Source organism: Pogona vitticeps, chromosome 4 (genome assembly GCF_051106095.1).
Source record: "Pogona vitticeps strain Pit_001003342236 chromosome 4, PviZW2.1, whole genome shotgun sequence".
NCBI classification, from domain to species: domain Eukaryota; kingdom Metazoa; phylum Chordata; class Lepidosauria; order Squamata; family Agamidae; genus Pogona; species Pogona vitticeps.
Window position 1 is genome coordinate 67,948,605 of NC_135786.1, and position 23,896 is coordinate 67,972,500.

General features: G+C 40.0%; 1 protein-coding gene across 3 annotated transcripts in view; it reads right to left on the reverse strand.

The window, feature by feature from the left end:
• The window catches only part of FAF1 (Fas associated factor 1), a 297,114-nt gene that overhangs the window by 124,623 nt on the left and 148,595 nt on the right, over positions 1-23,896 (reverse strand). For all 3 annotated transcript variants that reach the window (XM_020788123.3, XM_020788122.3, XM_078392865.1), the window contains exon 9: positions 2,692-2,787. In XM_020788123.3, coding sequence (XP_020643782.1) covers positions 2,692-2,787 — 96 coding nt within the window. The remainder of the gene's footprint in view (positions 1-2,691; positions 2,788-23,896) is intronic.

The window sequence follows — 23,896 nt, forward strand, 5'->3', positions numbered from 1 at the left end:
AGGACTATGACTTTGAAGTGAAGGTGGTCAGAGGGTCAGTGAACTGTGTTGCTGACGCCTTATCAAGAAGACCTGAAGAATGAAGACGGCGAAAGAACATGGACTATGTGTATATAATGATGACAAAAAGTTAAATGTACCTGGTTTTGAAATTGGTTTGTATGAATAAAGGTAAATTGATGTAATGTTAATGGTAAATGTTTAAAATGCCTATTTGCTATGGTTTAACTTAGAATGTAAGTGTAAGTAAGTATAATATGGTATGTATAAATGTTGTTGTGTATTTTATACAGGTTGTTTTTTGGTGAAAAGCACCTTAGCTTTCCCCCTACAAAACAACTTATAAAGAGGGGAGGTGTTACATAACAGCACTGATGTTACCTGTCTGTCATGGGTTTGGAGGGAAAGTTCCATCCTATGGGGAGTGGAAGGCGGGACATCAGGAGGAGGGGCTGTACTGTATAAATATGTGATGCCTGTGTGGTGAAGGGAGATGCTGAGACAAACTGTGAGACACTGGGTTGGGACGAAGCAGCAGCTGGGAAGAAGAAGCTGTTGTGGGAGTCTGTGTGTCTGACAGGGTACTACTGTGTGTCAGAGTACCAGCCTGAAAGGTTCAGGGGTCTGTTGGTTAGCCAGAACTGATGGGTTCAGGGTCTGTGCTTTAAGTTAAAGGTTCTAGGTGAACCAAACTGTATGCTTGTGTGTGTAAGAATAAGCCACGTTACTTTATTTTATTCACCTGATTGTTTTATTTACCCTGTTTGTATTTAAAATAAACCTTATTCTTTTATTGTTTAAAAATCCATCCCTGGTCTGTGTGACTTATTATAGGGAATGGTTGGTGGCAGCTTAGTAACTGTGTGATAGATCCCAGTAGGTCTGGGTTTGTCACATTGATTTGGTTCCCTACTGGGATATGTCACACTATAAATCCCAGGAAGCATGGTAGCAGCTTTCTTTCTTTCTTTCTTTCTTTTTAATTAACTTAAGGCAAAGTTTGATAGAACTAATAGGAATGTGGTAGTTGCAGGTAAATAACTTGGAAGCCCTTCTTAGGGAGGCAAAATCTAGAGGTCTGCAGATTTGTGTTTTATGAATTAAAATGTGAAACAGTGCACCCCATTATAGTGGTGCCTCACAAGACGAAATTAATCCGTTCCATGGTTAATGTCGTCTAGCGAAAATTTCGTCTTGCGAAGCGCGTTTTCCCATGGGAATGCACTGAAATTTAATTAATGCGTTCCTATGGGGGAAAAGTCAGAAACAAAAAAAAATTAAAATAAAGTCACTTACTAGGTACTGTAGACTGAGCCCGGCCGGCTCCTCACAGTGCCATGGTAGCCCCCGAAAAGCCAGAAAAAGAGCGCCAAACAGCTGAGAGCTGGCATCCAGCAAGAAGGGGGCAGCCATTTTGTGCTCCTGTCCACTCCCACCTCCCTGCCTCACAGCTGATTGGCGCTGGGTCTTAGAGGCTTCCCCGGGCTTGCCTAGCACCGAAAAAGGCAGGGGGAAATAAAAAATGGTGCTTTTCCCCTGCCCCTGGGGAAGCCTCTGAAAGCGGTGCTTTGCCGCAAGGGGATGGGGGGTGGGCCTGCCCCCCTGCACCCAGTGCCGCTTTCAGAGGTCCCCCGCCAGTCTTCCCAGCACCACTGGAGGATTGGCGGGGGACCTCTGAAAGCAGCGCTGGGGGAGGGGTGTGGCAGGGGGCAGACCCACACCCACCCCCTGCAGCAAAACACCGCTTTCAGAGGCTTCCCCAGGGGCCGGGGAAAAGCACCATTTTTTATTTCCCCCTGCCTTTTTTGGTACATTTCCACTGCCTTTTTACCTGCTGGAAAAGCATGGGGCAGCCTATGAAAGCAGCGCTTTGCCGCGGGGCGGTGGCGGGCTTGCTTCATGCCTCCTCCCGCGGCAAAGCACCGCTTTCAGAAGCCTCCCGAGGCTTGCTCAGCAGGTAAAAAGCAGGTAAAAAGGCATTTGTCTTGTCAAGCAGGGCATAGGAACATTTGTCTTGCGAGGCAACAAAACCCTAGCCAGACCCATTCATTTAGCGAGCTTTTTGTGCCGCGAGGCATTCGTCTTGCAAGGCACTACTGTAGCAGTTTCCTCACAGAATTTCTCATAGAAGACCCACCTAATTTGAAACAAAAAAAAAAATTCTGAAGGAATTTTACATATATTCTAGTTTGAATGAAATATTTTGCATTGTACAACAAGATGTATAACATTAACTACTTAAGTAAATACAGATTAGTCCAAAATAACTAACACTGTGCAGTTTCAAACTGTATGGAAGTATGACTAAAAGTTTCAGTACTTGGAAAGCACTGTAGCAACTGGGGCACATGGCATGATCTGTTACCAGTTAAAACTAGATGAATAACATAGTCCAGCTACACCACTGCGATTTTTCAGGCCATCCTTATTTCAGGCAGCAACTACATAACAGTCATAACTTGCAGATTATAATTTCGCTATAAATTTCCAGTTCCATGTACTTCACTACAACACTGTATTTCCAATTTTTCTTCAGTTATCTTTCTCATTATCTTAAATAACATACCATTATATCACACATTATGCCGCTGTAAGATAAAATTCAGGTCTATGAGTAACTGGAAGAGAAATTTTCATTTTCAAGAGGGATAAACAGTGCATATTTGAATATTAATGACGTTGTGAGTTTACCTCTTCTGACTGTTCTCTGGTTTGTGCTGGTGAAGATCTTCTTCCAACTGTAAGTCGGTGGCAGGGATAAGAGATTCCTGATGCTGCTAGAGTCATCTGCAAACAAGATATATATGTATGTTGACTATCTGATTTCCTAAATTCAGATGACAGTACTTTTTTTCAGTGACCTAAATCGCGCTGTGGTAAACATGCATGAACTAAAATTATCATTATTTTTAAAATCAAGAAAGTGCATTTATTCATAGAAAGACTAAGTATCATAATATAATATAATTTTAAAGATATTCCTTCTTAAATAGCCCTTATTTGAAGGAATATCTCCAGGTCCACAGAGCTTGCCAAACAATTCCACATATCTACCTCATTATTTATGTACCTCTCATGTGTACTATTTTCATTTATTTATGAAAACAGGGACAGAAATGCAATAATAAATACACCATTGTTTCCTACTCATTCATATTTTTCTTAGTCACAAGTGGCTAAAAAGGCAAAGCGATGAACAAGGGGTGGAAAAATGCTATGACTGCTGAGTACAGCTGAAAGAATAGGAAGGCAGTATTGTAGGTGATTGGCTATAACTCACCTTACACTGAATAAAATGTATGCCTTTGTATGGGGAAGAGCAGGGAGAGACAGACAGACAGAGACAGACCTCCTTGGGTTTCCTACACACACCTTTACCTACTTCGACTTTCCCTTAACCTGTTATTCTTCAGGCTGCTGCTATTACTGCCTTCCTTCTCACATTTCTCTCAAGAAAAGATGCATGGTGTCCTTATTCTCAAGAGGTGAGAGGGAGCAACTATAGTTCCTTTGATCTCCACCTTAGCTAGAACTAGGATTCATATTATCTCTCCTATCTTAATACATTTCTCTAATAAATACTAGCACCCTTATTTTCTTCAAAAAGGGAAAGTGTGTTCTATTGAACACTCTGATATTTAGGAACTGAAAGCACAAGTTAACATAGCTACTGGCTGTTTGTGCCTGCTCCTCTAACAGGCAGAACCCTACTACCAGATGGGGAGGTAAAATAGTAGCAGTGGAAGCAAGGGAGGAGATGGAAGGAACAACCACAAAGACATGTGGTTGCTGTCTGGCTAGAAGCAGCCACCGATCCACCATTGAAATACTAGGACATATGGGACCTGCAGTCCTATAACATCTGTGGTTTGCCCTCTGGCCAGCCTTAATGCAGGAAGTATTGAGTAGTACTGAGCTTTATCCTAAAGCTCCTACAAAGGGGTGAGGGATTCTAATAAGCATGAAAACCTGTGTAGCAGGCATAGTTTGCATGCATATGTAGACTTCATAAAACTGTTGCGGAGGTACATTTATTTATAACAGTTTTCTAACTGGCTCCATATCGACAGACAAATCAATAAAGCCAAAAGAATTAGAGGAAGGAAAGTTTCCCAGACGAAATGCCAATGTTGAGGATTCTCTATGCTCAGACTAGCTTAAAGGTAAAGGTTCCCCTTGACATTTAGTCCAGTCGTGTCTGATTCTAGGGGGTGGTGCTCATCCCCGTCTCCAAGCCATAGAGCCAGTGTTTGTCTATAGTTAGTTTCTGTGATCACGTGGCCAGCGCAACTAGACACAGAACGTTGTTACCTTCCCACTGTGGTGGTACATATTTATCTACTCACGTTTGCATGCTTTCGAACTGCTAGGTTGGCAGACTAGCTTGAGTGATTCCAGTTTACCAGTGATCTTTCTTGAATCTCTTCAGCCTTAAAACCCTCCCTCATAATAGCAGCCCATGCAAAGAAGCTAGAGGGACAGCACATTGTGTTCCCTCTGCCTCTGTGTCTAAAAGACGTTCTTCAAATGCCCTTTGAAACTGCTTCAGGAATTGTGAAGGAGAAAATGAAGTCAGCAAACATTCATGTAACTGCAGCCACTGAGACTGTGTGTATTTCATATTGTGACAGCAGCTGAGTGTAAAGTAATCGGTACTGAAGAAGTGAGAAAAATCTGATGGAGCATGGGAAACTGACAGGATGTATGACACCAAAGTCTTTAAAATGACACCCTTTTTTGAGGTAATTCATAGTGTGGGTGCTAAATAAGAGGGCTTTTCCTTTCTTTTTCTTTTTCTTTCTATGAGAGTGAAAAGCCTCCTTCTCTGCATACCATTTTGCTCTAAATTTCTTCAGATTTTTTTTTAAAAAACAACCGGTAGCTGCTACTGGCAGCTACTACCCAACAACCTTGGGTAGTAGCTGCCAGAAGCCATTAAAACTGATCAATACAAGAGAAGTTGGTAATGATTCCAAAAGAATCAGTATCAAAGACGACCGTATAAAGGGCAACACCATATGCTTCAATGACCAATGTGCTGTTGATAGTGACTATTTCTTACAAATGGAAATTGACACTATATTCAGGAGTTGGTTTAACACAGCTGGTCTGCTGCCTGTACAGATTTTTCCCAGACAGATGTTTGAAATTGAGGATTTACTGAGACTTTGATTCATACAGCCTTGGCAAATCAAAGCACAACTGGGGAGGTATTCTTCTCCCAACTGGAAAACAGACAAAAGTCCATCAATCTGGGCAAATGTACCCCCAATGAGTCACACTTCTGTGGACAATGCTTTCCAAGCCATGAAGCAATCCACTCTTCACATACAGATTAGATGACAAACGATATATTGGAGTATATTGGAAAGGAGGATTTGGTTTTTGCCTCAAATCTCAGACCTTTGAGCCTTTTCTCACTTTCACTCAGAACCACCAGTCAATCAGTTTTTCATGTGCGGATACAGCTTGATTACTTCATCACGACTGTGGAAAGGTAGAGCAAAGATCCACCTCCTTCACCAGAAAGGCTCTCCCATTCCAGAACAGAAACTGGTAATTTTTCAAGCGATTGTGGTAATAGTGATCAATTAATCTTTTAAACAGGAGGATATTTCTCAGTAGCGGGGGGGGGGAACCCTCCCCAACACAGGGCATAGTCTTCCCAACATAGATTTGGCCAAAATGTTTTTTTTGCTTTTCAGGCAGTCCTTATGCAGTCACAACTTGGAAGATACTCCAGGAAGTTTTCTTCCCATAATATCATTAATTTAAAGGATAAGCAGGAGGAGCGTGCGCTTAACAGAGTGCGAAATTCTCTAATTCTATTTTTTACTCTAATTTGGTAAATAGGAAAGCCAATTAGCACTGCATACACCTGGGGGTAGGAAACATTTAAAGGTCAGATCATACTTCCACACTATTAGAGAGCAGGCCAGGTAGCTAGGGCTCGTCAGCCCTGGAAGGCAGCCCATCTAGGAGAAGGAAAACTCCGATTTCAAACTTCCACTGCCTTGCGGCTACATCCACTGATGGAAAAGGCTTGAGAAGTTAACCCCGAGGCAAAATCTGGAGCTGGAGTCCCAGAGGCAGTTCGTGTCGTTCTGGCAACTCCTGCGATATCGCTGGAACCAGTTGTATTGGCTCTTGCCTTTCCACTGGACTATTTCAGCGACATGGAGAGGGGCGATCTGCTGCTTAGGCAACAGCCTATCCTCCATATTATTTTACCCAGGCTTCGTGCTTTGGAGAGGACACTTCAGCTTCGCATACAGCGTCAAAACAACATGGGAAGTAGCAGTTACTGGTTTTAAGTCTTTGCTCGACTGGTGTAGAGCAGGGGTGTCCAACCTTGCCATGGTCTGTTAAACTCACGGGGTGCATGGGGTTTAGGGCGAAACCCAACAAGCAGATTGATAACCATGCACCATGCAACAATCGTAAGAAAACTTCTGCCCTAAAGCTGAGCACCTGGAATGTACGAACAATGACCTCTGGCTTTCCTGACTACGGCTTTCCTGATGACCTGCAAGAAATAGACGATGTGCGCAAGACAGCTGTCATTGATATGGAACTAAGTAGACTGCAGATGGACATTGTTGCCCTGCAAGAGACAAGATTGCCAGACTCGGGATCTGTCAAAGAAAAAATCTTCTCATTCTTCTGTCAGGGAAAATCATTGAATGAGACCAGGGAATATGGTGTTGACTTTGCAGTAACAAATACTCTTCTGAGATCCATTGTTCCACCTACTGTGGGGAGTGCAAGAATCCTGTCTCTGCAGCTCCACTCATCAGGAGGACAAGTTATCCTCCTTAGTGCATATGCACCAACACTGTCATCCACTACAGAACTGAAAGACAAATTCTATGACAATCTGGCAGCTACTATCAAAAAAGTCCCTGAAAGAGAGGCACTGTTCATTCTTGGAGACTTTAACACTAGAGTTGGTGCTGATCACAATTCTTGGCCCACTTGTCTAGGCCGTTTTGACACTGGAAAGATGAACGAAAATGGCCAATGCTTGCTGGAGTTTTGCTGTTATTATGGTCTTTGTGTCAGCAACACATTCTTTAATACGAAGCTTCAACACAGAGTTTCCTGGAGACATCCAAGATCCAAGCATTGGCACCAGCTCGATTTGATCCTCCCTCAAAGTTCTAGCCTTCCTAGTATTACGATCACACGCAGGTACCAGAGTGCTGATTGCGATACTGATTACTCCCTTGTGTGTAGTAGAGTAAAACTGCTAACGAAGAGACTGTATCACACAAAAAAGGAAGGAAGAACACGTGTTGAGATCAGCAGGACTCGCGATCAAAGAAAAGTGGAGGAATTTCCCCAAGTGCTTCAGGGACCCCTTCCAGGTCTGGCTGATGAAAATGCACCTGAACGATGGGAACATTTCAAGAACACTGTGTATAACACCACCTTGTCCACCTTTGGCAAGAAGACCAAAAAGACGGCCGACTGGTTCAAAGCCCATTCAGAGGAGTTGATGCCAGCCATCAATGATAAGAGAAGAGCTCTAGCAGCATACAAAGCCTGTCCTAGAGAGTACATCTTGCAAGCTCTTCGAGCTGCTCGTAGCCAAGTCCAACAGACTGCCAGGAGATGTTCCAATGACTATTGGCTTCAGCTCTGCTCTCAGATACAGATAGCAGCAAACACAGGTAACATCAAAGGAATGTATGAAGAGATCAAGCAGGCTTTATGTCCAATACAGAAGAAATCTGCTCCCTTGAAGTCTGCTACAGGCGTGATCATCCAGGACCGAGCACAGCAGATGGAACGCTGGGTGCAGCACTAATCTGAGCTATATTCTATAGAGAATGTAGTAACCGAAGAAGCATTAAATAACATTGAGTGCCTGCCTGTCTTGGAAGAGCTGGACAGCGAACCAACCTTAGCAGAAAAAAAAGCGGCCTTGGATTCCCTCGCCTCTGGCAAGGCACCTGGAAAGGATAACATCCCTGTTGAAGTGCTGAAGTGCTGTAAAGAGATCACCACCACCAAACTGTATGGTCTTTCATCTTTCCTGGAGGGAAGGTGGAGTACCACAGGACATGAAGGATGCAAACATTGTCACATTGTACAAGAACAAAGGAGACAGAGGCGAATGCAATAACTACCGTGGCATCTCTTTTCTTAGTGTTGTAGGGAAGCTGCTTGCCCATGTTGTGCTGAAGAGTGCTTGCAGACAGAGTCTATCCAAAATAACAATGTGGATTTTGAGCTAATAGATCCACCACTGACATGGTATACTCCCTCCGACAGTTGCAGAAGAAATGCAGGGAACAACAACAGCCACTCTTTGTGGTCTCCATAGATCTCACAAAGGCCTTTGATTTGGTTAGCAAGGATGGCCTTTTTAAAATACTTCCCAAGATTGGATGTCCACCTCGACTCCTGAACATCATCAGGTCCTTCCATGAGGGAATGAAAGGCACTGTAGTTTTTGATGGCTCAACATCAGATCCCTCTGACATCCGAAGCGGAGTCAAACAGGGCTGTATTCTCGCACCAACCCTTTTCGGGATCTTTTTTGCTGCCATGCTGAAGCACGCCTTTGGAACTGCAACAGAAGGTGTCTATCTCCTGACTAGATTGGACAGAAAGCTCTTTAATCTCTCTAGATTGAGAGCGAGGACAAAAGTACAACTGAAATGCATACGGGACTTCCTCTTCGCAGATGATACAGCCATTGTTGCCCACTCTGCTGAAGACCTCCAACAACTCATAAATCGTTTTAGCAAGGCCTGCCAAGACTTTGGACTAACAATCAGCCTGAAGAAAACACAAGTCATGGGCCAGGGCGTGGACTCACCTCCCTCTATTACCATCTCCATGCAAGAATTGGAGGTTGTTCATGACTTAGCGTACCTTGGCTCAACAAACTCTGACACCCTCTCCCTAGATGTCGAGCTGGATAAACACAGTGGCAAAGCAGCTACCATGTTCTCTAGACTCACAAACAGAGTATGGCTCAATAAGAAGCTGACAACATATACCAAGATCCAGGTCTATAGAGCCTGTGTCCTGAGCACACTCCTGTACTGCAGTGAGCCCTGGACCCTTTGTGCACGGCAGGAGAAGAAGCTAAACACGTTCCATATGTGTTGCCTCCAATGCATTTTCGGTATCACCTGGCAGGACAATGTTCCAAATAGAGTAGTCCTAGAATGAGCCAGAATTTTTAGCATATATACATTACTGAAACAGCGACGTTTACAATGGTTTGGGCATGTCGTGAGAATGGCTGACGGTCAGATTCCAAAAGATCTTATGTATGGAGAATTAGTGCAGGGAAATCACCCGAGAGGGAGACCACAGCTGCGATACAAGGACATCTGCAAGCGGGAACTGAAGGCCTTAGGAATGGACCTCAACAGATGGGAAACCCTGACATCTGAGCATTCGGCCTGGAGGCAGGCGGTGCATCAGACCCTTATCCAGCAGGCCGAGGCAAAGAAGAAGTCACAAAAGCAGCAAAATCAGGGAGCTGGACAGGGGACAGATTGGATTTGTCTTCAGTGCAGAAGGGATTGTCAGTCTTGAATTGGTCTCCTCAGCCAAACTAGACGCTTTCCCCTCCATACAGAGCATGTTACTATAGTCTTTCAAGACTGAAGGATGTCTAATGCTAATGCTAAGAAGGAATTAACTAAGGAACCCACAATGACAAGAAATCTATTTAAACATAAAGTCTATTTAAACAAAGTTAGGAGATAATGAAGAGAAGAAACCATCTATAGATGTCTCTTCTAAAGCAGAAAGTAAAGAACTGAGGGAAGGCTTTAAAGTGTGGTTACTCATGCACAGAAGGCGGCAAGGAAAAGGTTCCTGGAAAAATTCTATTCAGCTCTGGGATGTTCCAAGGATGGTCTATGCAGACATACACCCCAAATGAGTTTTTCACAGAGACCACAAAGAATCATGTTAAACATTTCAAAACATTTTAAAAAAATTTAACCCATCAAAGAAAACAAAAGGCAGCAACCCAAAGGTTTGGAAACCATGCCGTGACGTCTGTAGGTGCCACATGCTCTGATTTTTGCCAGGCGTTAATCTGGCATTGCTATAAAGAGAATATCAGTGCCAATTACATCTTTAAATGAAGAGCATTCCACAACTGGATTGTTAAGAAAGTCCTTTTCTATATTTCTACAGAGTTTTGAAAATCACTATCAAAACCTTGAACTCAAAAGTGTATTGGCAAAGAGTGCAATTCTTTTACAATAGGTATTGTATGGGTTCTCTAAGGTGTTTCTGCCAACAGTCTAGTTGCCATATATTGCGCTCACTGCAGCATCCATTTTGTGTTCAAGAGTGGTTCCATGTAGTGTGCATTGCAGTAATCTAAATGAACTACTGTGCCCAGATCAGATCTCTGGCCAGGATTGATCATACTGTAGTTGGTAGGCCAGTCAAAGCTAGTCCCAGGCCCTTGGAGCCACTGAGTCCATCTGCCTCCAGTAACAGAGATAGATCTAGGAATATATCCAAGGTACATACTTGCTCCTTCAGAGGAAAATAACCTCACCCAGAGCAGGTCATCTACCATGTTCCAATTAGTTATGCTCACTAGCAGGATGCAATTAGTGTAAAACTCCATAACAAATTCACACAAGTTAATAAGTCAACTTAGGCATTTGCTGTTGCATACCAAGTCATCAGCATAAAATGCAGTTGGATTTTGGCAATAGCCTCCTTGATGAATAAGCAATCATGCAAACACGTCCTCACAAGAGAAAAATAACATGTATAATTAAAACCAAAGATCCAGAAAATGAAGGATATCATGTCAGAAACCATTTATTATAGTAAAAATTCAGAATGGTTTTTAATTCTGTATTTAAAACATGAAAAGATTTATCTTCCAGGTCACTGTGGTGGCTAATCCAAAGCCTAGCAAATATGCTAGAAATACTCTGTTTATTTTTATCTTCATATCCGGGTGTTTTTAATCACCTATGTGCTAGAATTCATAAAAGCCTTAATTTGCTTCAGGTTAAAGCAAGCTGATTAAATGTGCTAGCTAACCAAGTGAGTGTTGACCTGCCTGGACTAGCCTGCTGCCACATTCTTGTAGCAAGGTTAAATAGCAGTTTAGTCACAATTTTAAAATCACAAGTTAAAAGGAAATGACTATTCTGGAATAAATGAAGTATTAAAGCAGACATTCAGGTCAAGCTCAATTATCAGTGAAACTTTCATACTTAACACAGAACCCACACATGCCTTTGTAATGCTGGCACTGTGATTTTATATCACATGCTTTATTCAGTATGTGATGGAATCTAGTAGAGGAAAAGAAACACGCATTTGGAAATTCTACTTACATATAAAGGCCCACTGAGCAATATACTACAAAAATGTATCAGAGGTGACCACCTGCAGATATGAGCATTAACCAATGTGATGGGTTAACCAAGTCTGAGATTTCACAAAGTATGCGTTCTTCCAATTTGCATTGTTTTCAAAGGACAGATTATTGGAAAACCAGACTGACTGAATGTGTGCTGTATGCCTGACTTCTCTGTATTCTGTATCATTTATGAACTAGGCAGCAGTTGAAATCAAAAGTGCTACCAATGCCATTCAGAACCTTTACTTATACTTCAATGATATTTTGAGTTAAAGATAAGGGAATAAAAGTCTCTGTAGAAGTGTGAAATTTCCTAGGCATTAACTTCAGGAGTTATTTACACTCATGTTATCCTTATTCAGTACATCTTTACTCAGTTTCGTATATGTTATATATTATCTTGATCAATTCTCTTTTTCTCAGCCTTTTGGTCTCCAAAGCAGTTGGCAACATCTTTGATAAGCACTATCACAAAAATTGCAATAGGATAAATAGCCAATAACAATAATTAAAATAATTATATCCTGTTACGTCAGTTATAACTTAAGTCAAGCCCTTCCAGAGTTTTCTAAGTATAGCATGTCTAGAACTGGTTTACCATTCCCTTCTGTGGGTGCCCTGGGACTGGACAATACTTCATTATAATTATAATTCCCTGTGCTATGTCTGCTATGTCACTTCCTAGAGAACATACAGTATATAGGTAAAAAGCACTATATATCCAACAACAGAAAGAGAGGTGGAGGAAATATTAACCAATACTACATGGAAGTACCAATACATCAATAACAAAACTAAGCGGAAATAACAAACCAGACTCCGGTTGAAATCTTGTTATACAGTTATGTGAAAGGTGTAACTTTTGGAAGTGACCCTGAGTGCAACAGATGATACCTATGGATATCAGTTAATTTACAGAAATTCACTTCTAAAAGTGACACGTTTTGCATAACTCAGCAGCAGGATTCTGGCCTCTGTTTAAATTCAGTTATTCTCAAGAACACAACATACAAGAAAAAAGAATGTTGCTTTAAAATTTTCATTTATGTCATAACAAAAAAGGCTATGAAAAGGGGCATGCAATGTCATTGCTGGAACTCTCAGGAACTGTAGAAAGGGCAGGAACATCTCTAATACCTATGCGTATTTTGTTCACTCTAATTTTTTATTGCATTTTGATATGTAAATGTAAAGAGAGCTGAAAACATCAGCACTTCTTCTATATTCATATACCAGAAATAGTTCAGTAGGATTTTGAAGTATTTTTTATTCTCTGCATTAAGAACAGCTATGCTGAAAACTGGGCTGTGAATTTCTAAATAAATACCATGGGAAAATGTTCCAACTGCAAATGAACAGACATATTAGGTCTATGCTACCAAAACATTTTAAAAGTTTGTGATGTAATTCAGGTTGCTATGTTGGCAAGGCCAGAGGAAGCTACTGGTTGTGACAGATGTTACAATAAAACATGATTTATTATGATGATAATAAACTTAAGCCATCCCATACTTCCTGGGCAATTCTCTTCTCTTCCTCTGACACAACTGCAAGGAAATGTCAGGAAGCTTCCACTTCTGCCTTTAATTAACAATATCTTCTAGTGTTACTCACACCCAACAAAACAATGAAGTTGCATTGTTGCACAGAAACAGCATGGTTAAGAATCAGAAGAACTACAGTTCAGGGTTTCAGAGTAACATTAACTATGGTTAACGGAAACAGGAAAGAAGATCTTTAGAACTCCTCATAGCTGGGCTACAGTTAGAAAGCAGGAAGTATATGAGCCTGAAGATAGACCATAGCCTATCATAACATCCAAAGGCAGCGAGTCTTGCACCTCTCAAAAGAGCATTAAATTCCAAGAAAATTCTTTCAATTTTAACAAAAAAAATGGCCTGTTCTTTCTTCCAGTGCTCTGTAAGATCGCTGGCACAACTGGATTAAAAATTAATTGCTTTTACATTTCCACAGGAAATAAGTCCATTTTATTACAAAAATGAAGGCGGTACATAATATGTCACACATTTATGTTTTATTTTGAACACTAACTGGAGGGAGGGAGGGAGGGAGGAAGATCATTAGGGAGCAGTGTGTTCATGTTCTAGTAGCACCAATGCTTACTTTATCCTCCCATAAAATAGTACTGAAGTAATTACTGCTGACAGATTTATTCAAGGTTCATTTCACTTTTTCTCTAGTTTTTCTCTAGTTAGAAGTGCAGCGGAGCCCATGGGAAGATCCACCCCTCACACCTGTTCAGTTTCTTCATATTACTAGAGCCAGTTTGGACATGTCACTTCGAATTAGCATTGTATGAGGGCACTAAGTGTGACAATTACTTATCACAGGTTTAACACAGAAAAGAGGAAGAGGAAAGTTTCTAATTCAAGTCCGAGAACAGTGTCCAAATGCGTAATTTAAGCCCTGCATGAAATTCATTCCAAGATTTACAGAAAGTTCTCATGGCAGATTTCTGAATAATGATGAAAGTTAATATCATCATCATCATCATCATCTTAGAACAGCAGAGCTGAGCGGGCCAAATATACAGGACCAACCTATAGTTACAATCTGTTTTTTAGATAAATAAAATTAAAGAGTGTTTTATCAGATATTCTATGTACTTTCATTTCTATGAGACATTTAGCAGACATGCCAATAAAATAAAAGGAGAGAAAATTCATAAAAACCCAGCATCTCTATTTTTGCAAGAGTAGCAATGCAATCCTGTGCATATATACTGAGAAGTTAAGTAGATCATATTGGAAAATGCAGTGGTTTTGATAGGTGTTAAAAATTAGCAAGATATATCTGTAATTTATAGAAGTGTCATCTTAAACAGGTCTTTCAAAATCCCTTCACACAACAGCCTTTTATAATAACTGATTAATGGTTTTATGCACCATCAAGCTGTATCTGACTGATAGCGACCCAAGGATTATAAGGGAAGTATCATATTTAAGGAGTAGTTTTACCAGTTCTACATACATACCAGTGAGTTTCCATGGTCAACAGAGTATTTAAATCCACGTCTCTTAACTTATAGTCTATCCATGATATCTGTCATGATGATGGGATATGTAGGCAGAGAAATATAAAGTGGAGTCAGACAGGTTCTGTGTGAAGATGATTTGAGAGACATTGGAATGTGTTTTTCTAAAGTGCCACGGGAGTGTTTTTCTGAAGACCATACAGCCTGGTTCGAGATAACAATGAAGGCCAAATTGAGAGGCCCATTGAAGACTCAACATTCCAAGCTAATTGGAGAAGAGATAAACAACACCTGGACTTTCATGGGAATAAGAGAAGGAGAGAGGTGGTACAGCCCCTTAAGGTTAATTGGTTAACAGCCAGAAAGGCCAAGAAGAAGGGAGGAGTTTGGAAAGGTAGAAAATGGATAATGGGTTATGTGAAAGTAACTAAAAGTACCACAGTTATGTAATTCTGATGGTTTGTGTGTTGTTCTGTTCTGGATTTCAATTCCATGAAGAAGAGAGGATGTAAGTAAAGGAGAAAGAAGAAGGTGTGGCTGGCCCACTATAGCCCACCTTAGTTAGCTCATTAGTGTTTGTTATTTTAAATGGGAAATAGTTATTTTATTTAACTGCAATGATCTTTGAATATGTTCTTGATGTTAAAGCTTGTGCAATATAAACTGATTTCTAATGAAACTCTATTTTTCTAATAAAAATTAATTATAAAAATTCTACAAAAGGACTGGTCTCTGGGTTGCCATATGGGTGGTATATAAATCAAATCAAATCAAATAATCAATCAATCAATCAATCAATTGAACAGCAGGGTCTGGCTAAATCCAGCAGGTGGAGGGGGCCACAAACTAGCCATTTTTTAAGAGTTCTACCTAACTGAGCTGTTGTGAGTTCTAAGGAATCGCAAAGCTCATGTGTCTGTACATGCAAAGTACTGAGTAAATGTAAAGTGTTCTTTTAAGGTCAGACTTGTTCAAAGGGCTTACGTTACATGGTGGTATGTAGGCGGCCTGTCGAACTCCCTGACCGAATGCCAGTGGCCCTTTAAAGGGTCCGGTGTATCACAATATCCAATACATAATTTGAGGGGTAACCATAATAGTATTGATGAGAAAGAGATGTTCAGTTTACATTTCAGCCTGCTGAGTTTGCACCAAGTAAGACTAAATCTGAATCCAACCAACATCAGCAAAACCTCCCCACTGCCTCAACAATGGGTGGTTCAGTCTTTGTCAACAAACATCCCATAGAAAACGCAATTCACACATCCTTCTTTTACACAGACACATGCCGGCACACACAGTGCCTGTTATAACCACGATCTCCTCCTAGCATGTATTAACATCATTACTAGCCAGATGTCCATGTCCATGGATGTCAGGTGCACTTTCCTTCTCCTGGAGGAAATGTGGCAAGTAGAGTTGGAGAAAGGAAGGGAACTTTCCCTATTCTATCCCATTTAACAGGGCATTGGGTACTCTAATTGAATACTTTATTGTTTAACGATGGGGGGAAATTAAGAACTGGAGGAAGAAGAACCCACCTATCCCCTAAAGAAATCCAAATAACAACTGGCAAAATATGGTTGCATACATTTGCAGCACTGCAATGGAAATATTTAATTTAAACTAATGGAAAGCTCCCACCACCACCCCTTTCAGGTTCCAAGGCGTTCTTAGACTCCCTTTTTTTATTATTATTATTATTTATTGTATTTATACCCCTCCTATCTAGTCATTTCGACCACTCTAGGCGGCTTACAACATAAAACATAACAAGTTCAAGAAAAATTTATAACAATTAATTAATTAAATGATTTTGCAATAGGAAAAATACAAAATAAATCAAATAAAGAGAAAAAAGGAAAGAGGACAGGAATTAACTGGAAGGGAAGGCCTGCCTATACATCCACGTTTTCAGTTGGTTCTTAAAAGTACCCAGCGAGGGTGCACCGCAAATCTCCGGAGGTAGGTTATTCCAGAGGTGAGGAGCCACCACCGAGAAGGCCCGGTTTCTAGTTCTTTCCTTCCGGGCCTCCCTCGGCGTCAGGCTCCTCAGCTTTACCTCCTGGCTTGTGCGGGTGACACGGGTAGAGCTAGTTGGGAGTAAGCGTTCCGCCAAGTATCGAGGTCCTAAGCCGTTTAGGGCTTTATATGTAAGCATTAACACTTTGAAGTCAATGCAGAAACGGATGGGCAGCCAGTGCAGCATGGCCAGAGTAGGAGAGATATGTTGATATTTTCTCATTCCAGTAAGGAGTCTGGCCGCCGCATTCTGCACCACTTGAAGTTTCCGCATCAACTTCAAAGGAAGCCCCACGTAGAGCGCGTTACAGCAGTCTAATCTAGAAATTACAAGCGCATGTATTAAGGTAGTGAGCGCCCCCGTGTCTAGGTAAGGTCGCATCCGGGCAATCCGCCAAAGGTGGAAAAAGGCGGTGCGGACTACCAACGCCACTTGCCCTGATAAAGTCTTTGAGAGATCAAGATAAAGGTGTGAGAGATGCTTTAATGGTAAAAAAAAATCTGCTAGACTGCTGCTGCCAGGATTACGACCACTAGAAATGATCTGCAGTGACTTTTATTTTTAACAATTAAAGGCTCCTCTCCCCATCCTGAGGCTCCCAAAGGCTTCCCCAGGGAAAAAGAAAGCCTTAGGGAGCCTCAGACCCTGAAAGGTGGTGGTGGGGTTAGGAAGCTTTCCATTTATTTAAAGTAAATATTTCCACTGACCAATCCAGGTTTTGTCAGCATAAATTTACAGCAACAAGATTTTGCTCGGTATCAGACTTGAAAGCTGAGGGAAATGACAGATATAAAAGCAGAAACTGATGTAGTACCAGCTGTAGCAAGGGCAATCATAGCTCTTAACTTAATGAATGTTCCTTTTTCTACAGTTTTTCTCTTTTTCTTCCACAAGGGCTTTCCTTTTTCTCATCCTCATCCTGAGGCTAATTGTAAGCATTGTGAATTCCTCTTTAAGATTTCTAGTTCAGGCAGAGAAAGGACTTTCCCATCATATTGATCTTAATCTGGTCTGACAAAGCAACAGTACATTGAACTTCATGTTTGTCACAACCTGCACTCTTTAATTTAGCACATGCCCTTTAAAGATAAGCTAGTAGATAATGACACATTTTCTAGTTCTTCAGCATTGTTTCCCCTTATTACACAGCAGTTAAAACATATGAATGCAAAATTGCTCAAGCAGATTTGTTAATGAATACACCTGTGAGAAGGAAACTCAATCCAAAGTACATGTAAGTAGCCTGAAGCAAATAAAGCCTCCTAAAACACTATGAAATTCAGAGAAGATGAATAATAAATGTGAATCATAGCAGGGTATCAGATTGTTTAAAAAAATCATAAACTTAGCTCTTTGGAAATTGCACAACAAACCACGTAACACCTGTACGAGGATCTCTGTGATATTGTCATTATATGACTCACAACATTTGAGGTAAAAACAAGAAATAAAGAAGACAAAAATATTGTGGCACCTTTAACTGTTATATTTTAATGTGAACTTTTGTGGACAAATCGACTTCCTCAGAAGTGTCCATAAAAGCTTACATTAAAATATAGCAGTTAGTCTTTAAGGTGCCACAACATTTTTGTTTTCTGTTTTTTTTCTGTTATTTTTGCTCAATATGTTATGGCTAACAAGGCTGGTGGAGGTGATAGCCTTCCAGTGGAACTATTTAAAACCTTAAAAGATGATGCTATTAAGGTGCTACACTCAATATGCCAGCAAGTTTGGAAAACTCAGCAGTAGCCAGAGGATTGGAAAAGATAGTCTACTTCCCAATCCCAAAGAAGGGCAATGCCAAAAAATGCTCCAACTACCGTACAATTGCACTCACTTCACACGCTAGCAAGGTTATGCTCAAAATTCTCCAAGGGAGGCTTCAGCAGTATGTGGATTGGGAAATCCCAGAAGGACAAGCTGAATGTCGAAGGGGCAGAGGAACTAGAGACCAATTTGCTAATTTGGATTATGGAGAAAGCCAGAGAGTTCCAGAAAAACATCTACTTCTGCTTCATTGCCTATGCAAAAGCCTTTGATTGTGTGGACAACAGCAAACTATGGCAAGTCCTTAAAGAAATGGGAGTGCCTGACCACCTTATCTTCATCCTGAGAAATCTATATGTGGGACAGCAAGCACATATAGATGGAACAACTAACTGGTTCAAAATTGGGAAAGGAGTACAACAAGGCTGTATATTGTCCCCCAGCTTATTTAACTTATATACAGAATACATCATCGAAAAGGCTAGACTGGATGAATCCCAAACCAGAATTAAGATTGCCGGAAGAAATATCATCAACCTCCGATATGCAGATGATACCACTCTGATGGCAGAAAGTGAGGAGGAATTAAAGAACCTCTTAATGAGGATGAAAAGGGAGAGCATAAAAATGGTCTGAAGCTCGACATCAAAAAAACTAAGATCATGGCCACTGATCCCATTACCTTCTGACAAATAAAAGGGGAAGATATGGAGGCGTTGACAGATTTTACTTTCCTGGGCTCCATGATCACTGCAGATGGTGACAGCAGCCACGAAATTAAAAGACACCTACTTCTTGTGAGGAAAGCAATGACAAACCTAGACAGCATCTTAAAAAGCAGAGACATCACCTTGCCAACAAAAGTCTGCATAGTCATATGGTTTTTCCTGTTTTGATGCATGGAAGTGAGAGTTGGACCATAAATAAGGCTGACCGCCAAATAATTGATGCCTTTGAACTGTGGTGCTGGAGAAGACTCTTGAGAGTCCCCTGGAGTGCAAGGAGATCAAACCTATCCATTCTGAAGGAAATCAACCCTGAGTGCTTACTGGAAGGACAGATCTTGAAGCTGAGACTTCAGCACTTTGGCCATCTCATGAGAAGAGAAGACTCCCTGGAAAAGACCCTGATGTTGGGAAACTGTGAGGGCAAGAGGAGAAGGGGACGACAGAGGACGAGATGGCTGGACATTGTCATCGAAGCTACCAACATAAATTTGACCCAATTCCGGGAGGCAGTGGAAGACAGGAGGGCCTGGTGTGCTCTGGTCCATGGGGTCACAAAGAGTCGGGCACGACTTAACGACTAAACAACAACATGCTAGCAGAGACTAACATGGCTACCTCTTCTAAAATTATCACAATATTTGATTTTTGTTTTAAATCAAGGATAGAGGGGTGTGTCCTACGGGTTGCACATGGTCCCTAGCCAGAAAAGGAGAATCACTACTCCTGAAGATCTCCAGTAATGACTCTCATCTAGACCAAAGGGCAGACCCTTGCTTGTGTGTATAAGGTTTCTGGCATTTTTTCAAAATCCAAAGTCAACTTTACGCCATGACTAATTACAGAGGAGAACCTAAAATGCATTTTGAAAGGGACTGTGGATCAGGCAACATTGGCCCTGGACCTTGCCTATTCCCATTTTTGATGTAGAATAATGCCACTTAAATGTTCACTGACCAGCATATACTGCCCTGCAATGGAACAAACTGAAATCCCAGTTTGTAGAACTGCATATACCGTATTTTTCGCTCCATAAGACACACCTTTCCATAAGACGCACCAATTTTTTAGGAGAAGAAAACAGGAAAATATAATCTGTTTTCTTCGCTCCATAAGACGCACAGACTTTCCACCCCCCTGTTTTGTGGGGAAAAAGTGCGTCTTATGGTGCGAAAAATACGGTATATTTAATCCCCACATGATCCTTATATTAACCTAGCTCTGCTCCTCTCTTTCATTGCTCTGTCATGCAAGCAGCAATGTGTCTGAAGAGACAGATATTTCTGCACACATGTAGGCTCTCCATGAGAGCAAAAACCCTGGGAAATGCTGATTCATTCTTGCATGTAGAGTCTATATGTAAGTAGGACTCTTCTTTTCAGAGATGCTGTTGATTGCATGTGCAAAGAGATGATGGAGGGAATGGGACTAGCCACTCCTTACAATTGTGTTGATGCGTCTGGGTCTCAGAATAACTGAATAGTGCTTAAGTGTCCTATGGGGCAAAATCACTCTTTCCACTCCATCCTATAGTGTGAGAATTGAGCATGATGTTGGCCACAGAAATCACCCTTTACAACATTAGATAAAACTTATTCTGTGGGAAGAATTATAAAAAGTAACACTAATATTTATACTGTGGCAAGAAAGCAGAGAAATTAGCACCTACAATTCAACATCAGGAGACAGATGAAAATGACAAAGCCAAATAGGTGTAGTGGTTAGAGTACCAGAGATCCAGATTCTAGCCTCCACTGGTTCATGAAACTCACCAGGTCAACCTGGGCCAAGCAAATCACACTGTCTCTGATATAAGGCCGTTGAGAAGATTTAAAAGAGGCGAAGAGAAGAGGTAGGTGTGACACTTTAGGTTTACTGGATGAAAGGCAGTATATAAAAACTGTAGTTAATAAATAGTGCATGAGACTAAAGAAGAGGTCAGGGTAAAAAGGAAAAGAATATGCAGTCATTTAATACAAAATATGAAAGAATTGCATATATGAATTTTGCTGAATTGTATGAGAACATGGGGACTCTCAATAGTTTTTTTTCCCAGAGCTATAATTGCAATTAATAATGAGCTTAAAGCCCACCAGTAGTGAATAATTAGTTGGACTGTGTTACTGGGCCTGCGGTGTAGATGTTTGTATTTTTAGTGGGGGACTTTTAGTGGGTGGGGAGTGTTTGGGGAATTTTATGTGTGTGCATGTGTCTGGTCTCTGGGTGTCTGTGAATTTTGTTATATGTGTATATACTTACAATGACAATAAATTATTATTATTATTATTATTATTATTATTATTATTATTATTATTATTATTATTATTATTATTATTATTATTATTATTATTATTATTATTATTATTATTATTATTAATAATAATAATAATAATAATAATAATAATAATAATAACAATAACAATAATAATAATAATAATAATAATAATAATAATAATAATAATAATAATAATAATAATAATAATAATAATAATAATAATAATAATAATAATAATAATAATAATAATGAAACAAGAAGTAACCGGTTTTCTTGCTGCTTCCTTTGCTCTGTTTAGATACCAACAAAAAAAATCACTTTTTAATCTACTTTATATTCACAAAGAATATCAACCAATCACTTTAGCACAATGACTGGTGGTGGTTGGCCACCATTTACTTCACTGCTCTCTGGATGGCAAACAAAAAGAGTGTCTGGATTTTTTTTTTCAGTGCTATATAATTCCTTGGCAAAGTCCAAGTAACCGAGTTACCAAGTGATGGCTCCAAGAAATTATTCCAACCCTAATACGCTTTCTGGGGCACCTTTTCCCTTCATGTTATAATTATTCATGAAACTATCCTTGTATAATGAGATTTCTACACTTTGGGCCCATTCAAACGCATGGCAGTAGGGGCTTTTTATAAACAAAATGTACGGTACATCTGCCACATATTCATTTTGCTTTTACTCAAAGATCCTTAAATTATTACCTTCTACCAAACTGAGTAAAACTCTTGCACACAGAGCTCCTTATGTATTTGCTGACAGCTATCCAGTCCCAACAGTATAAAGGTTAAAATATAGTAGTTAGTCAAAATAGCTCTTTTAATATTCAGAGGGGACTATTTTTCTGAACAAATCAAATAAAAAATGCATTAGTTTTATAATTATATGAGATTGTGTCTAAACTTTCCCCCACTTAGCAAACTAACATTTCAGCAACAATAAACATTTATCTTTGCTCTTTATTGTGCATCAAGTTAACATATTTTTCTCAACCACTACAGACTGCTTATGATCCTTTCCTGAAAATATTTATTTTGTTCTATTTGTTTATTTAAACTGAACTGAAAATAATGGAAGTACATCACAATTTCCCACATCACTGCAAATTATACAGTAAGAACACGAGTATGCCAACGTGGCTAATGGACAGGAACTGTATTTGTACAATTCCAGTATCTCCCAACAGTCTTCATTTCTACTCCATAGAGTCCTGTATAATCAGATTCTCTTCTACAGTCTATCCTCCTACACCTTTAGGATTTATTTTAATCAAATTCTAGAGCTCCTAATTTCCATTAGTTGAAAGGTATCATCACAATTCATGCAGCACAGTAAAAAAAATGTTTGGACATATCTAGTAAGGTTCCTATGACCTGTGGAATTTGGTCCCAATATCAAAATCCCTAGCATTCAATATAAAAATTAGTTCTATATCTCTTTGGTATAAAGTTTAATATGCAAAGAAACTGTATTTTTTTTTACACCAGCAAAGAGGGTGTTGACCATCCATCATACCTAATGGAAAGAGTCTGTAGTGAAATCTGGGGCTACTGCTTACATAAGAAAAGTGAATGGAGGTTCACAAAAATTCCGTTTCCCTCCACAGAGCAGCAAGATAAAAGGAGTGTGTACGAATGCTGATAGTGAGCCCTGAGACAACATGGGTTGGAGTTAGGGTGATTGAAGGAAGAAGCTCAGTGCTGGCATCTTCATTCAACTTGGGTTTTAAACAAAGGGGAACGGAATTAAGTACTGTATGGGATGTGTATCCTCTGGACCATACCACCCCAATAAACCTTTAACATGTTTAGTGAGAGATCACTTTTTCAAGCTCAAAAGACAAGGGAATGTATGCCTTCAAATGTCTTTTTGTTCATCTAAACTATTTGTCCTTCCCATGGGTAAGGGAACATGCTCTGAGGTCATGATTTTTTTAAGAACAACCCTTCTTCCTTGCCCATCTCTTTTTTATGGTTCCCCATCCATTAAAAAGCACTAAGTTAAGAAAGGAGTAAACAATCAGTTTGTTATGTAATACAGATTCTGGAAATCTACTCTGCAGAACAGACTCAAGACTTTTCCCCATAGAACTGGTTTCAGACGTATGTTTAGAATAGACATCAGTGCCCCAAACTAGTCATAACTAGCTCACACCTCATTTACAAAGTGCTTTTTGTGATGGCATACATAGAAGCCTGGCTAATTTGTCCACTGGATCTACCTAAACATATATATTAATATTCATGGCTGCAGCTGTTATGTTTCAATTTACAGGTTATGTTAACAATAATAAATTTAAGAGAAACTGAAGGGTACACGGAAGTGTTAAATCCCTTCAGCAATATCAAGTGAGTCACTCTTTGTCTAATAATTGCAAGCTTCTGCATTTTTTAATGAGTTTTGCGAATATGCCATCATAGAGATGAAATAAACTATCATGTCTAAAGAGTATTATTTAATATAACACAATTCAGAAACATTTCAACACATTCCATTTTGAGTCATTAAATGTTCCAGCACTGAAAGAAAAATCCCTAGACATCAAGAAGCAATATGTAACATAGCCAAGGATTAGAATACAGTTTTAGATAATTGTTCATATTAATAAGCGTAAGAACTGCAGAAACAGAATTGAACAACTGTGCACTGGCAGTTTTTAAGTTTACAGAAAACAGGAGTCTTACTAATTCTTAATACACAATACAAATAATTTCCTGCAAACATTTGGATAACT